The sequence below is a fragment of the Euprymna scolopes genome, chromosome 26 (genome assembly GCF_053919585.1).
Source record: "Euprymna scolopes isolate OS-2025 chromosome 26, ASM5391958v1, whole genome shotgun sequence".
Lineage (NCBI taxonomy): Eukaryota > Metazoa > Mollusca > Cephalopoda > Sepiida > Sepiolidae > Euprymna > Euprymna scolopes.
The window spans coordinates 41,182,831-41,201,423 of record NC_136507.1 but is presented as its reverse complement, the minus strand read 5'-3'; the positions used below and the strand labels follow the sequence as shown (position 1 = coordinate 41,201,423).

Genomic DNA, 18,593 nt, shown 5'->3' with positions numbered 1-18,593 from the left:
GGCAGGAGCGACCCAAAACAGCCTATCCTGCGCAACTGCCCCTACAAGAAGCATCCTTTGTGTTTCGAGACTGAATGGAGGCATCGGTATGTTGCATGTTTCAGTATTGTACCTGAGGATAAGGGTCAAATATTACTATATTGCCCTCGCTCAAATCTTCGGGCAAAATTCATGCGCAGAAAAAGATCACTCGTTTTTTTTTTTTTTTTTAAATTAATTCTTACATATTTATATGAGACTGTTTCTTTTGTTAGATTATTTTATAGTCAGGTTATATATATATATATATATATATATATATATATATATATATATATATATATATATATATAAACAGCTATATGTCTGTCTGTCGGTCTGTCTGTCTGTCTCCATAGTTTTAAACTAAAAGACGCAGAACGGCGTTAGGGGCGTCAAATGATTGGATCTTTTACGGACAGTTCTTTTATGGGTCTTTAGCCGGTTAAAATAGTTTTCATAATTTTCAGGCTAGTATGCAGGGAGTTGAGAACTTTCAACATCCGACAAGAAAACTCATATGCGGGTGTACCTCAAGATCGATTCTCGGACCTTTATTATTGATTGTATTCATAAATGACCTCCTTGATAAAATTGTCTCTGAGATGGGTTTATTTGCTGATTTCACCACGCTCTATCACAGACCAGGGGAAATTGAATGAACACATATCCAAGCCAATAGTGGAAACCCAAGAGGAAGACCCCCAACTCTGTGATGAAATGGGGACAAAACTGGATGGTAACATTCAATGCTGCGAAGACTGAGCTTTTTTCATTTAATAATTACAATAAATCTTCTCAACCACTAATAACCATGTCTTATGATACATTATTTGAAACCCCATTAGCTAACGTTCACGCGGAACATAAGTTGGAATAGATACATTGAGAACATTGCCAAAGCTGCTGCAAAGAAAGTGGGCTCTCTCTACCGTTACTTACGCCTGAGAGTATCTTGTAACTTTACAAGGTCACCATTCGCCCATGTATGGAGTATTGCCCCACATTTGGGGTGGTGCATCTGCTACTAGTCTCTCCCATCTGCACAGAGTTCAAAAGAGAGTCGCCAACCTAATAGGCCCCACACTGTTAGCTAGGCTTCAGCCGCTGTCCCGTCGACGAAATGTTGCATCTCACTGCCTGTTTTACAAGTACTTCATTGGTATGGGTGTGACGTACTAGCCCTTGTACCCCTCTACGTAAATATTTCCGAGAACCAGACAAACAACAAAATCCCACCTCTACACAGCCTTCTACTCTAATAGTTTCTTTTATAAGACTATCTATCCGTCTGTCTATCTATCTATCTATCTATCTATCTATCTATCTATCTATCTACCCGTCTTCTATCTATCTATCTATCTATCTATCTATCTATCTATCTATCTATCAGTCTTCTATCTATCTATCTATCTATGCTAGACTTTAGAATTCACTTCCGAGTTCCTGCTTCTTTGTCTGTACTGACATGCAAAACTTCAAGTGTAGGGTGAATAGACATGTTGCTGCTCAACTCCCTACATAGTATTCCTGAAAAGTATGTCCCAGATAGTAGCTCCCTACATCAAAGTGGCACTGTGCCTTGTTGGAGGTGAAAATGCAATAAAAAACAAACAAAAACATTTATATGTTAGATAAGTATGTTTGTAAGTGCTTTAAGGAATAATAATAAAACACTTACCTCCCGTTTTAAGATGTCGGTATTAATTTGACTGGTCGGGGCATCACCTTTAAGGATTGTCTTTAATTTCAAAGTCTGAAACAGAAAAAATATCAACATTAGAAATTGGAAATGCAAAATATGAGAAATTTGATAAAAGACATACGCATGTAAACTATAATTTTATATAAAATAAGTATATGTACATAAAACATACATACCTATCTATCTATCTATCTATCTATCTATCTATCTATGGATTTATCTATCTATCCGTCTGTCTGTCTGTCTGTCTATCTATCTATCTATCTATCGATTTATCTATCTATCTATCTATATCTGTATGGGTGATAATAAAAGAAGACAATTCTTTTTATAGTTCAAGTCGATTCTAATAAGAATCAATTTCCAAAGTAAAATGAAGCTCAATATTCAAACTTCCAAAACATCATTCCAAATTGCAATTAAGAAATGAAATTACATATCAGTGATTCAATATCAATTTTGAAGCAAATTTGATTCTGAAATTGAGATTAAATAAATATATCATATGAGCCTTATTTCTAATTATGCACCACCCCAAATTATATATATATATATATATATATATATATATATATATATATATTATATATATATATATTATATAAGGCTTCCTTCAGTCTTGACAGACTATGAATACCCTCTGTAAGGGTGCCTGCGCGTGAAATTTGAGTGGCAAGAGTTGCGTAATCTCCAACCACGCCTCTCCTGAGTCAACATTGTTCCATACCAGTGGCAAGTTGAGGTACAAGACGACTGGAAACAAATGCCGAGATGAGCGGAGAGAACATACAGCGCCTAGAATTCCCAAATGGTCACCACTCTGGTATTAGCCAGGCTCAACGTTGCTTAACTTCGGTGATCTGACGAGAACCGGTGTGTCAACGTGATTATGCCGTATATATTATATATTTAGCAAAAATGGTAATTAGTAAAAACTGAAGAGACTGCTCAATACTATTGCAGAGCAAATATGTGATAAAACGGTAATGAAGAAATAAAACATATATATATATATATATATATATATATATATATATATATATATATATATATATATATATATAAATAAATCCGTGTGTATAGATATGTGATATAATATGAAATTGGTATGTAATATTATATAACTATGATATGGATCTCTTCTGTAATATATATATATATATATATATATATATATATATATATATATATGTGTGTGTGTGTGTGTGTGTGTGTGTGTGTTTATGACATTTGATGACATTTTTTAGCGATATTTACAACTTCCAAACACTATATCATAGTTATATAATTTATTCTTTTTTTTTATTATTACATATTATTACATGCATAAAAGGTATACTTATGGACATGCATGTTTATAGATTTAAGCCGTCATCAGCTTAAAGCTAGAAAATGTCCATAGGTATACCTTTTATGCATGCAATAATATGTAATAATAAAAAATAAATAAATAAAATGAAAGGCCTCTCTCCCTCTCCTTCCCTCTCTCTTTCTCTCTCTCTCTCTCTCTCTCTCTCTATATATATATATATATATATATATATATGTATATAGTGCAATCACGTTGACTCACATGTTCTCGCCAGATGACCGGAGTTAAGCGACGTTGAGCCTGGACAGTACCAGATGGTTGACCATTTAGGACGCTAGGCGCTGTATGTTCCGCGCCGAGTCGTAGAAATTTCCAGGTTGGTATCTGGAGACGCATTAATTTACTGGGAGCAATGGCCCCTAGTATTTGTTAAGATCTGCATCTAGGAGAAGGTAACTCTGATGTGAAAACTTGCGTTGTATTGTGTGCTTTGTCTTGTGGCATTATATGCACCGGCAAGGAATAGCCGTAATAGCAAAAAGTGTAGTTGGTTCTACACAAAACCTTCACCACTATAAACAAAAATAATCTGTGTGGATTTCCGAACAACTTAGTTGTTGTGGCAGAACCTCATATATATATATATATATATATATATATATATATATATATATATATATATATATATATATATATATATAGTGCAAAATTTTGTTGAGCTTAACTCAAAATTAACGGTGACTGTTTTTAAAATAACAATCTAGACCCGTTAAACGAAAACGGTATACATTGAAAGTAATATTTCAAAAACAAACTTTATAAATACAAATATATATTTATATATATATATATATATATATATATATATATATATATATATATATAGTATTAATCGGAAATGGACAACACAACTTCTGTAGGAAATGGAAATCTCAGGTGTGAGAGTCCAACGCGAAGCAGGGAATGCATAAGAGATAAAAGATGAAGATATATTTATTTATCTGTTACACACACACACACGCACGCACTCACCCCCTATATATATATATATATATATATATATATATATATATATATATATATATATATATATGTATATATATATATATATATATATATTCATTTACACTCGTATGAAACCCAAACATTATTTAATTAGTTTCCGCAGTAAGAGTAATCAAAATAGACTAGCACTCAGTTATATAAACATCTGTGTTGAAACAATTTTGAACATTTTACCGTTTATAGGTTCACCAGTATATAAGTATGATAAAAAAAATGATACTCACTTGTCCAATTCGGACGAACTCGGCTTGTCTGGCTCTTTCTTTTCTTCGGGAACCATGGCCGTCTCCAATAACATCACTGAAAGCCCTCCGGTACAATATATTATTCTGCAAAGAGATAACAAAGACGCTTTAAATACATTCATATAAAGCCAAACGAAGTTAACAAACAGGATGACGGTATGAAATTAGCAAGTTTTGTTATCTGTCCGTCCGTTCGCAAATGCAAGTAAAAACATTCCTCGAGGTAATATACTATCTATTTGATATAAAAAGGCTTAATACTATCACGACCAGACGTTACTTTCTTAAGCCTTGCGAACTTGTATGTTTTGTCTCGTAAACCTTTTACCCTATACCTTTTGTGTTAACGTTAATACCCAGGTGGCAATACAAAATTTAACAACCTTTTCTTGTGCAAAATTTTATGACGATTTCAGTGGTATTAAGAATTTTGTATTATTGTTTTTTCTCACAATGATGCTTCCGTTTGCACCGGAACTAATTTTGTTATATATTAAGGTGGGTGCCGTTTATGTATTCGTAAATAAAATATGGCTACAAACCGAACTAATTTATGCTAGGAAAAATGTGTCGGAGAGCTCTGCTAAGTGTGGGGACGGAAGTAAATCAAGAGAAGGGAAATGACGTATTAAGATGCGAAAATTTTTAGTGTTTCGTAACGTTTAAGTCTCGAACAAACGATTTGGCAGTAAGGCAATACTAAAACGAGTTTAAAATAACTCATAAACTTTACGAATGTCTTTCGTGTTTCATGCTTACAATCAAGCAAACTATTAAATCGAAAAGATGGATCATAAAAGAAAGAAACAAAAATTTTCAGTGTCTTTTAATCAAACATATATAAAAACCTACCAATATATATATATATATATATATATATATATATATATATATATATATATATTTTTTTTTGTGTACAGAAAGTTGTTAGTTGAGACAGATCATTGGTACCGTCGGTTTCAAGCCCGATAATAAGGCCCGTTTAAGGTATCCTTATCAAGCTCTCTTCAGCCAATATTCGTCAGACAGCTTGATAAGGATACCTTAAACGGGCCTTATTATCGGGCTTGAAACCGACGGTACCAATGATCTGTCTCAACTAACAACTTTCTGTACACAAAATATAAATACGCCCTTACAATTTGGATTTTCCTTTTAATTGAGCACTCTGCTGGAATTCTTTTTCCAAATAAAAAACTAATCATATATATATATATATATATATATATATATATATATATATATATATATATATATATATATATATGATTAGTTTTTTATTTATTTATTTATATATCTATATCTCCTATTATAAAGGAACTTTTTATGTACGAGTGAATTTGCTCCCTATGGACTCCGAAAATGCTGTCAAGTATAGTACATGCATACGTACACCCTGTGGAACTCTGTTCCGTCTGCCTGCTTCCCACCTGAATACAACTTGGATGTCTTCAAGTCCAACGTTAACAAATTCTTAATGAACCGCCCCCTTAAGTAAACACTTCATCAAATCTCCGCACTAACTTACTGTACTTGCAATAACCCTTATCCCTGAGTGGCTTCCGGGCCTTGATAAGTAGTGACCACCGTGTAAAAAAAAAGAAAAGAAAAATGGTCAACATCTCCATATTTGGAATAAAAATTTTTGTAACTTTGCAATCAAAATTTATTGTTCGACTGAATACTCCCAAAAAACAATTTATAAAGTCCTTATTCCGCGGAGTTTCCAAGAATGCTTTGCTTGCTATACTTCTCACCAGAGGGCACAAAGAAATCAGCAAATTTTATTTGTAGCAATGCTAGAATTTGTTGATTATGGTATTAAGTAAAACCGCAATTTATTATAATCACTAGCGGGGGTACCCGGCGTTGCCCGAGTGTTTGTTTCCAGGACGGGGGGGGGAGTTTTAAAAAATGTTATTGTTATGGTAGGTAAGTAGGAAGGATCAAACCCGGAGTCATGAGTAAAAGTAGGAAAATAAAGTGTGAAAAAAAAAACACAAAAAAACAAAAACATCTGCAACGTTAACAGTTCGGCCACCAAGAAAAGTCCATTCCAGTTGTTTAGGAAAAAAAAAAAAAAAACGACTACTGTAGGTCGGCGCGAACGTGAAAATATAATGTGAATTGTCCAGCACGCTAACCACTACGCCACAGAGCACTGCAGCTCAGTTCAGTGATTTTAAATAACTTCACATGAAAGAACTACGAAGCCAAACCGGTGTTCTCTTCTCAACTGTTGCTTGTGAACGATCCCCAAACGGTGTTAAGTGGTGGCAGGGGGAGGAGGAATTTATTAGAGAGAAAATATTTTACCACTTCCATTGATCTTAACCGATTTTGGCCGTGACTTCTCAGCAGGAAAAGTATAGAAATCTAAGATTATATAGGAATTTGAGAAATAATAAGCCTATAACACACCTCAGATATTGTTCTGCCGTTTGTGCATATTATATTTGCATGAAATATCTTGATTTTTAATCCTATTAAGGTCAAAATCAGACGCGAAAAAATGAGTTCATTTTATTTATATAGAGAAGATAAATTGCAAAGATGTACATGACCTTTAAAACAACGAATGAAAAAAATGTGGGAAATTTAAAAAATAATAAAAGCAAACCGCGCATAATATTTCAGCTTGCATGAAGATTCTCTCAATGTAATCCGAAAGGCGACCATAATTCGTTAGAGAGAATGAAATCCAAAATTAAATCCAGTGCAAGATAAAAATAGTCCGGTTGGAAAGTTTACAAAGCAACTGAAATAATGGAAATTGTTTTCTTTTCTCGGATAGTGCAGTGGATTTAATTTTGGATTTCATTCTCTCTAAACATAATAAAAAAATGGTTTAGTGATATTCAGCAGCTATTTATTATTTGTGAAATTTTATCTGTATATATTCATCTTGCAGCCTAATCAAATGTTGTGAAAGTTTAATGTTTTATCCATGTCAAGTGACTGGTGAATCACCGGCAGTTATATTTCCCCATATAAAAAATGGCAACATCGTAACAAAAAACAAAACAACTCCCTCCCCCCCCCAAAAAAAAACACCTAATTTATTAAATAACAATATGAAAATACTATACCAAAATGTCGTAGCATTCGGATTCGGTCGGTAAATATTTTGATTATCGGTAAGTCACAAACATACTTTTACATTGTTATTTATATAGATATATAATGTAGAGAAGATTTGCTTACCTTGGATAATTCTGGCATATACTCCTGATAAATATTGCGTATCAACATGTCCAGGGTTCGCTCTCTCTTCTGGGCGAACAGACGGTTGTTCACCGCTGCTTTCTCTCCATTGATCACTTTGCAATTAGAAAAGAAAATAAACTAGAAAAACGTTTTCAAAAAGTTTGATAATACTTCTGATGTAACTGCATAAGTGATACACTCGCAAATGTGTAAAAGACAAGAATTCGCGTGTGTACATTGTATTTTTATTATTGTACATTGTATTTTTATTATTGTACATTGTATTATTATTGTACATTGTATTATTATTATTGTACATTGTATGTTTGCTTTTAACGTTTTCCAAAAAGTGTCATTTTTATTTTTATACAGGATGGAATGATAAAATTGTCGTCCTAAAGAAAACAATACTACAGCTTTAAAAAAAAAACAAAAAAAAAACTTTTATTTAAAAAATTAATTCAGATAACTTGATTATGTAGTACAGCTGAAATCTATTCAATATAACCGCCTTCAATCCCAATCACCGCTTCGATACGTATTCGGAAATAGGGGCATGCCTTTTCCACAAGGGCCGGCGGGAACACGGCGGAGGGCGGCGATCAGGCTGACTTTGGTGTTGTAGGAAGTCATGTTGGTGATATTCTCGACGTATAACCAAAGGAAGGGATCAGGTCGAGGGAGGAAGGTGAGATAAGGGTACAAAGTGGTAGCACTCATTCTGAAGCCAAACGGTGGTCTCTTTAGACTTGTGGGCCGATGCCGAGTCCTGCTGCCATACCCAGAATCTGCCAGCGGCCATCTGATAGGACCAATGGATCACCAAACTCTTCAGCACATCCAGGTACACTTTGGTGTTGACTTTCAAGCCGACTTCGAAGATGTGAGGTGGTACAATGTGGCCCTCATATGAAATCACGCCAAAGACCATAACGGTGGCCAGAAACTTTGTTTTCATCAACCTGGGCATATCTCTGTTATTCATGGCAATCCAGCAATGCATTTTGAGGGGGCTGCCAATGGTCCTGTTTTCATAACTTGGATCGGCAGAGAGCATGAGTTGTACAGCGGCGCATCTCTGATCTCGCTCGTTGAACATTGTGTCGCTTTCAGACATAATAAAAGGCTCATATCGCTCTTCGGATTTGTACACAACTGACCAACTAGTAGATGGTCTTTTCTAGTGCGACAATTTTATCGTTCTAACCAGTAAGTTAGTCTTGTCAGCTCACTATCACTTCGGAAAGTTCGCAACTAAAAATACTAAGACACTAAATGTCACTGTTTCATATTGTCTGTTAAATATTCAATCGTATGTCATTTTTGTCTGTAAATATGAAGTTTCATTTCCGATGAGATTCAGGCTTTCTTATCAGTTCTAGCTGTATGCCTTTGAAAAATAGTTTTAAGTTTTTAGAGTAAAACTATTTTTGCTTGATATATATATATTATGTTGGTGCAAAAATTTGTCGTTTTAATATACAGTTAAAGGTAAAAAAACGACATTATTTTTGCACCAACCTTATATATATATATATATATATATATATATATATATATATATTTATATATACATACAAATTGAGTTCAAACTTATTAATAACATGGCTGACGAGAGCCTAACATTATTTACGACTTACCATTAACTGGTCCCCGTTATGTTAGGCTTGAAACCGACGGTACCAATGTTTTTCTGACCTTCTGTACAATTTTAAACACACACACATACACACACACATACACACATACACACACACACATATATATATATATATATATATATATATATATGATAAACAGTAACCCTAATAAGTTATAGTTTTTAAAAAGTGGTCATTATTAATTAGATATCTATTTTTGGCGGAAGATAATTGTAAAACGGTAAAAAATATGATTTGTCAATAGCAACAGATTTGATACTTACGCTTGACCAGAAGGAAGTCGCGGAACTCTTTATGATTGACAAAAATAGGAGGTGAAGGTAATACTGGCCCAAACAATGGAACTGATTCTTCAGAAAACACTGAAAGTCTGTCAAAATAGAAAACAAAACAAATTGTGTGAATTCGGAATATCTTTATTTTTTTTTAATTATTTATTATTGGCAACAAACTACACAGCGTTGTCCGGGTTTATATACTTCTAATATCTATGACAAATAAGCCAATATAATTGTTAACATTATTTGAAAAAATATAAACATTTTCCATTTCTGCAGTAATGACTTGTATGGACACATTTTTCTCTTCATGGGAGATAATTAACTTCGATGCTAGAGGGCGTGTGGATCACATGATTCGTACCAGGAAATAATTTTTTTTCTTATTTTTAATCAGCATTCTCGCCAACGGTCGCATACTTCCGAACTGCTATTCACACAATTCTATATTTTATCAAGTACGTTTTTGTTTCAGTATTATTGTAGATGAGGGCTCCTATGAGATTGCAAGTTTTTTAAGGCGATAACGTATATACAACATGAAAAACGTTGATGAAAACAACTATTTTAATTTTAAAATGCGTTAAGAAACCGGATAACATGATGTAGAATTGTTTCCAAATTACTTATTTATTTGTTTATTTACTTATTTAATCTAAATTTCAGGGAACATGAGCTTTTTTCGAGGCGATACAGAGTTCTTTTTTCTATTGTTGAGCTCTCTACCGCGCTAAAATGGTACTCGTACTTGTGTCTCTACAAGGATACGTTTCATCCATGCAGGAAGTATTGTTGCCACATTTGGGCTGAGACATCATTAGACTCTCGTTCATAGACAGGGTTAAAAAAAGAGTAGAAAGATGCGGAGCTGAAAATGGGCAACATTTAAAAGACATTATTTGTTATAAATCAAGATTAATTAAATTTTGCATTAGAAAAAAATCCCAATGTCTTTATCAAATGATGTTAAAAGAGCAGAAATATGTCATCAAAAGTAAAGAATCTAATTTCAAAACCCTTCAGTGACTTTTTGGACACACTGTATAACTATTATTTCTTTAAAAGTAAGAATGTTTATAAGGACACTTCTCAGCTTATATGCTCAACAAACTTGAAATTTGGTATATAAGTTATTCAGACAAGTGGAAAACTTTTTAATCGATTTTCATCAGGACAAAAGCGCTGCTAAGGAGTCAAGGTTGTAAAATTGGCACCTGGGAGACATTGGATTTTTATTTGTTTGCTAACTGTTGCACGAATACGCATGCGCGAATAGTTCGCATTTCAGTTTACTTATGTTAAGAATAAGAAGGTTTGAAAACACTTTTTGAAGCTCGTTTACCTTACTTAGCTCACTACATTTAGGTTTTGGTTTCGATCTCAGTTCAAGTATTTTTTTTTTACTTACAAGAACTGTTTAAAAATATGAACATAACATGCACACGTTTCAGTTTTTTTCGTCTTTTTTACTTCATTTATTCAAAGAAATTTAACGTTATGTTTAATACCTATGGTATTTCTGTTTATAATAAACTAGCATTTCAGCTCGGCGTTGCCCGGGTGTTTGGATGTGTATGTTGAGCAAAATAAAAAGTGGTAGTAGGAAGGCAGGCTCGAACCCGTACCGTAAAGGAGGAAAAGAACGGGAGGAAAACCTGATGTCCACGCTGTTACGACCACCGCCAAACCGGAAGAGACATTTTTTAAAATTAAGGCTAGACAATCGAAAGGAGGACTTTAAAAAATATCGGCGAAAAAAGTGACCCTCCCCTGTAGAAAAGTTCCCAGTTGAAGGTGAAGATATTAATGTTTTTAGCCAATATTTCGATATTTTTTGTCTGAAAGATCGAACTTCAAAACGATACTGATCTTGAGAAAATCCGTCACCTATCTCGAAAGTGTTGGTCAGACATGCAAACATACATACATACATACATACATACATGCATACATGCATACATACATTTATATATTGGTAACTAAAAATTTTAGACCCAAACCGATGAAAAAGCTTGCCCTATCTCTGAATACCTTTTATGTAAAATTTCAAATGTTTAGACCAGAAATTGTCTGAGTAATTCAGTAGAGACCGCAGAGGTAATTTTTTTTTTAATTTGACCGATATTATGACCCCTTAACATTTATTGTTTTGGGCTCAAATTAAGTTATTAAGTTAGATCCATGTCCAAGGAACCTATATCTAAAATTTCAAGTGTTTAGAACCGAAATTGTCGGAGGAGTTTGATAGAGTTTTCAAAGGTCTAATAGTTGAACTTTGACCTGTAAACAGCCAAATTTCTGGCCGACAACCGATCACATAGATTTTCCTAAATCTCAGTACCCTGTATATCAATTTTCGAATCTGTAGACTAAAAATTGACAGAGTTATTGCGTAGATAAATGTACACACACAGACAGATACACAGACAGATACACATACACACAGATACACAGACACGTTCACTTTTATAGATATATAGATAGATAAGAATTCTGCATTAATTAAAATATAATATTTATGCGTACTTTACGACCGGGCAACACCGGATGGCCTGCTAGTATATATATAAGTGTTGTGACGATTAATCAGAATCAGGAATCGAAAAAATCGAAATTTTTGGGATATTGGAATTAGTACTGGAATAAAAACAATCGTGCTTATTTTCCTATGCCAAAAAAACAATTCTTTTAATTGTCTTTTTTTAATATGATTTTGTTTAAAACAAAATCTTCCACTGCCGGTAGTAAAATTAAAATAAATATTTATTGATTTTAAACTCCTAGTAAAAGTAAAATCAAAGATCATCCCCCACAAGTGCGCCATTTTGTTTTAGAAAATGTCTGCACATTTTACACGTATTTTTATTGCAATCGAAAAATAAAAATAACAACTCTATAGTTAAATATTTAGAGATTTATAAAGAATTAGAATCTGAATCGGTAATTGTATCGGAATCGATAAAAATATTGGAATCATCTCATATATATATATATATATATATATATATATATATATATTCTTAAAGTCACTTAATCAAATAAAAAAGGATAATGCAATGAAAAAAATCAAACAGTCCGCGTTGCTTTTGGATTTTTAATTAACAACTAGTGAAAAGGAAGATATCAAACACAGAAATAATGGATTTTAAAAAATAATTTCGATCCAACACAACTCGAAACACTTTTCTTATCCGGGAAGAATGTTTATCTATGTAAAAAAAAGAAAAGAAAATGGCTTCTTACCTGTATGCGTCCTGTTCTTGGCTGTACATAACAACAGCGTATATATCTTGGGGAAAAGTTGAGGAAAAAAAAATGGACAAAAGAGAACACGAAATTTAAAGCACGTGATTAACATTTACAGTTTCTGCACTATCGTTATTTTCATGGTAAGTGTTCGACTGAACTCCAATCAATTGTTCCCCACCCTTTCCAAACTTTCACAAAAACACCTAACTTGCTACAACCACTATATACGATTTCGCCAACTCTCTATCTGTACCTAAATCTAAACACAGATTCCATGAACAAAGCTTATTTTCCAGAACTGTCCCCCTGTGGAACACTGTTCCGCTGGTCTACTTCCAGGTTGGATACAACATAGTAGCCTTCAAATCTAATGTAAACAAATTTTTGTTGAGCCGTCCCCATAAACAATCAAATGTTACCCAATTTACACCATTAACTACTATACTACCACCTTACATTCAATAACCCCTATCCTCGAGTGGCCTTCAAGCCTTGATAAGTGGTGACTTCAAAGTAAAAAAAAAGATTTCATGAGATGCGTCCTTCCACTCTACGCGTTAACAATGTAAATATTATTTTTAAAACTCCCGTTTCCTTAAAAACTGCATATTGCTGCTGAAGCGTACTGTGATAATGTCCAGATTTATAAAAGACAACATGAGTGGGACATTGTGCAGCAAGATGTTTGTTAACATTACATTTAAGAAACTGTAAGAGTAACAACTCGTCAGAAATCTGGGGACCTCTAAAGCGAAAAAAATGATTTTTTTTTCTACAAATCAGATATGTCGATAGTATTTTCTTTCAGAGGGTGCAAATGCAGGTTTTTTTTTCTATTGGAGCGCATTCCATGAAAGAACTTGTAACACAAATACAGAAATGCAACACTGCAGTGATGCAACAGTTGCTGGTGCTTCCCAGAAAATGCGGGACAAATTAAAAATTCTTCTTCGCGTCCAAGAGAAAAAGATTAATAAATGGTGCATCAATTCAGATGTGGCCACAGTGATCGTCATTTCAAAGTTAATCGTGTTTTATATCTTAGGTATGTTTAGAATAAAAACAGTACATTAAAGTAAAAAATATATAGGGACTATTGTAGTGAAGAGGTGGGATTTTGTAACTAGTCGGGAGGAGTATTTAAATGAGTTGCGGTTGAAGGCTATGTCAATGCGGTTCGTTAGAAGCACCGTGTACACGTGTTAGCATATAAGAATAATGAAAATATAAGAAGGAATTTTCGATAATTTCCAATTGCATTACGTTTATTTATTAACATAATGTGTCGTACAAGATGGTAGGTGTTAATGTCCCTGATTTTCTGTCACGGTGTAAATGTTGAAAACAACAACAAGAAAACTCGAAAACAGTGAAATGAATATATTAAACAAAAAAATACAGAAATGATGTTGAGTGAGAACTCCGCTCAACTGAAGGACATGGGTTCAGACTGCCGAAAAGCAGAACCTGGTCACCGGAAGTGACGTCAGGAATATTCCATTCCAGAATTTGTACGGGCTCCATCCCAACATTTTCGAGAGTCTTCATGGGAGAAAAGAAATCGAAACGTATACAACCGTTCGGCGATGTTTTCCTTTGTATTTTTTTATTCATTTTTTTTTTATTTCCGGAAGTCAGTGTTGCAGTCTGGCTGTCAAATCAATCAATCAATCAATCACTCAATCAGGTGTGTGTACGTTTATATACACGCGTTCATTCGAGGATATACAACGAAAGTACTCGGGAAAGAAAGATAGAACTGCAACAGTAACGTGATTCAACTGGAACTTTAAAAGTGAGGGATGATAGTACAACGCGATTGAAAAACGACCGACAGACAAAACCTTAATCGAGATATGTGGGCGGATAGTAAAAAAAAAAAAAAAAAAGAAAACACCGTTAATTGACTTGAATTAATTTCGAGTCGAATTCCTTTAAATAGGAATTTGTCCGTTGCGAAGAACTCTCGCCTCGAGGGAAAACACATTAGCGTTTCGAAAACAGCGTTGTCGTATATGGAAGCCATTAGAACAAATTAATATATGATTGCATTTTATTTGTTAGTGGTCGCCCGATTGGACACGATGACCGGGACTTGGCCACCATTATGAATCGCACGGCCTGGAATTGAGGAACGTATATGAAAATATTAAATATTCATCTGATTATTTGGATTATTCGGAATAGTGTTCTGATCTCAGATTCTGGTCTTACAACGTTTCGGTCGATGTAACCTTCGACTTTCTTCATTTAGCCTTAATGAACTCGGGAATCATTTCGGTCACACTCGTGGCTCAACGGATAAATGTGTTAAGTTATAATCATTTCTAAGTGACAGTTTTAAAGTTTCAATGTTTAATAATGGTGATACTACGAATAAAAGTACGTATTTTTAAAGTTTTATAGTCAGTCATGGGTGACGAAAGGAAAGAAACATTTATTCCTATGATTTAAAGAAAGTATTCCGTTCGAAATTCTTTACAGATTCCCGAGTTTGACGTAAAGAATTCCGTAAAAAAAAGAACAAGAAGTAGAAGGTTAAACGTTACATATGTAATGAACATTTTAAACGTTACATATGTAATGAACATTTTAAACGTTACATATGTAATGAACATTTTAAACGTTACATATGTAATGAACATTTTAAATGTGAACGTATTAACCATTAACACTTTTAATGCAAAGCCTATAAACTATTAAACTTTTAATGTAAAGCCTATAAACTATTAAACTTTTAATGCAAAGCCTATAAACTATTAAAACTTTTAATGCAAAGCATATCAAACATTAAGACCTTTAATGCAAAGCGAATTAACCATTAAAACTTTCAATGCAAAGCGTATTAAAAATTAACACTTTAAAAATAAACATTAACGATTAAAAATTTTAAAGGAAAGCCATTAGAAAGGTTTAAAGCAACCGTATTAACCATATAAATATTTAAAGCAAAGCTTATTAATCATTGAAATTTTTAAAAGCTAACCGTATTAACCAATCACAATTTTTAAAGCCAACCGTATTAAGCATTAAAATTTTAAAAGCAAAACGTATTAAGCATTAAAATTTTAAAACAAAGCGTATTAACCATTAAATGTTTTTAAAAAAGCGTATTAACCATTAAAATTTTTAAAGAGAAGCGTATTAGCCATTATAATTTTTCAAGCAAACGTGTTAACCATTCAACTTTTTAAAGTAAAACGTATTAGCCATTCAAATTCTAAAAGCAATGCGTATTAACTATTAAAATTATTAAACAAAAGCGTATAACCCATTAATTTTTTAGGTAAAACGTATTAACCATTAAAATTTTTAAAGCAAAATATATTAACCGTTAACATTTTAAAAACAAAACGTATTAACCATTAAAATGTTTCAAGAAAAGCGAATAAACATATATACTTTTAAATCTGAACATATTAAACAACAAACATCTTTCTACTCATCTCCCTTCATAATGACCCCGCTAATTAAGTCCCTAATAGTAGCCCCCTGCTTCAAAGTGGCACTGTGCCTTATTTGGGGTGAAAATTGAAAAAAAAAAAAAAGAAAAGAAAAATGTATAATCGTGTATGTAAATCGTCACAAATGTGAAGTAACGGTACGGATGTAGTACGCGCATGCGCGTTCGCCGTCCGAAAAGGATACGCGTAAAATGTGTCTTCATCATGTTCGGCTTGAATGTTGGCTGTTTATCGAAGTCGCAGTCAAAGTAGACAATGTTGACGATGTCATTTCCGATGTGGCGTTTCCTTTCAACCTGAAACACGAAACGAAATTGAAATCAAACAACGCCAACATGTATAGAAAGATATATGAGAAAAAAAAAAGAAAGAACACAAACACACAAATTATCCCCAAGAAACTAGTGAATTTTATTACTCATTATATATATATATATATATATATATATATATATATATATAAAATAAAATAAAATCCACTTATTTAGTGTTTCCTTTGCAAATTAAATGTTTTTAACTCTTTTTCAAAGTGTTTTTAACATTTTTATTAAGTATTTGCTCTTATATATATATGTATATATATATATATATATATATATATATATATATATATATATATATATATATATATATATATATCAGGGCGGAGAGTGAATTATGAATCAGTTTCTAAAGGAAATACAAAACAAAATAAACTTGAGTGTACGATCGTTTCGGAAACGTTGTTCATTTTAATTAAAATTTACAATAATTATTAACAATAATCGATAAAGATTTTGTGTTGGAACATAATCTCCTCATTAGAAAAAATAAGGGGGGGAGAGGAAATTAAGACACCAAAATAAAACTAGCATTTTTTATCGTAAGTAAAGCGTATATATATATATATATATATATATATATATATATATATATATATATATAAATACCTGATTTATCCTCAGAGGAAAAACAGTTCGGAAAATACGATGTATATAGACTAGCTATGATTTGCTGGTAAACACAGTTCGAAAATCTGGATTATGGGGAGATATAATTAAATATAGCATAACACAATATAGGTAAACCGGATATTCAATCACGTATTAAGATAAAATACAGAACTGGAACAAATCCCAAAACAATACAACTTGAAAGGTATGTTTAGATCAGATGGTGTTATCCGTAAATCCACTGGAGAAATTTCTATTTATCCAAGTTACTGGACTCGCTATTAAATCACCAGGAAAAGGTTGATAAGCCGTAAAACAAAATAAGGCAAAGCTTCTTTCTTAGAACTGCACGCCCGTGGAACGCTGTTCCGCTTGCCTGTTTCCCTCCCGACTTCAACCTGGATGTCTTTAAGTCCAACACAAACAAATTCCTGATGAACCGCCCCCCTAAGTAATGACACCTTAACAATTCTCCAATACTATTGCTACGCTATCCCTTAAATTACTGTACACACAATAACTCTTATCCCCGAGTGGCCATTGGGCCTTGATAAGTGGTGAACTCCATTTTAAAAAAAAACAAAAAACAAAAAAACATCCACTATTGATAAATATTTGAAGATATAAAGTATTTAAGCATAAAATTTTTTTGACAAAATAGATTCAGCATTAGATAACACAAAAAGGGTTGATATGCCGTGGAACAAAACAACCAAACCAAACACTATGAATAAATATTTGAAGATATAAATAAAATTGAACCCGAAATTTTACCAAAAATGACTGGGTTGTGCATTAACCCCTTATGACCTGGTTGAACAATTCGTTCAATGGTAAATAAATGAAAATAACGGCATAAATAAAGTGGAAATTGATTCAAACACGCCTTGTACGTATTAGTTCAGTATCTGGTAAAATGTCAGATACCTCCAGATTGCAACTGTCCATTGCTTACATTCAGTATTCTGTCATCTGTTTCAGAGAGTGAAGGATTTAGTTTGTTGTTATAAACACAGTTTTTTCAAGCACTATGGATAATAATCAAGGTAAGTTTATGAAATGCAAAATACTCAATACTAGTCTTACTATTGAAATTCATATTTTTTCCAGTTTGAAGACAATCATAGTAAACTAACTAACATTAACAATAAATAATCTTTAATCATCTACACTATAATTCAGGTCAAGTTGTATATTAAAAATACAAATTGTTTTAATAGAAATGTTAATAAACATATTTGCTACGTGTTATTAGTTTGTCTGTCCTAAGCACTATTTTTTCTGTGCTAGCCAGAAAAATGTAAGCTTTATAAAAACACGTTTGTTTATTAAATATATTTCTCATTCTGTAGAATTTCAACAGAATTTTGGTCGTTAGAATACCATATATATATATATATATATATATATATATATATATATATATATATATATATATATATATATGTGGATGTGTG

At 32.7% G+C, this 18,593-nt stretch overlaps 1 protein-coding gene and 1 pseudogene across 7 annotated transcripts in view; both read right to left on the bottom strand.

The window, feature by feature from the left end:
- The window catches only part of LOC145247988 (GTPase-activating Rap/Ran-GAP domain-like protein 3), a 513,715-nt gene that overhangs the window by 126,595 nt on the left and 368,527 nt on the right, over positions 1-18,593 (bottom strand). For all 7 annotated transcript variants that reach the window (XR_013863317.1, XM_080109655.1, XM_080109653.1 and 4 more), the window contains exons 11-16: positions 16,389-16,500; positions 12,735-12,780; positions 9,477-9,583; positions 7,550-7,665; positions 4,325-4,429; positions 1,700-1,774 (exon numbers count right to left, since the gene is read on the bottom strand). Coding sequence is in view for 6 of the 7 variants with exons in the window: in XM_080109655.1 (XP_079965781.1) it covers positions 1,700-1,774; positions 4,325-4,429; positions 7,550-7,665; positions 9,477-9,583; positions 12,735-12,780; positions 16,389-16,500 (561 nt within the window). In the remaining variant the exon portion in view is untranslated. The remainder of the gene's footprint in view (positions 1-1,699; positions 1,775-4,324; positions 4,430-7,549; positions 7,666-9,476; positions 9,584-12,734; positions 12,781-16,388; positions 16,501-18,593) is intronic.
- Positions 2,507-2,623, bottom strand: LOC145248424 (5S ribosomal RNA; annotated as a pseudogene).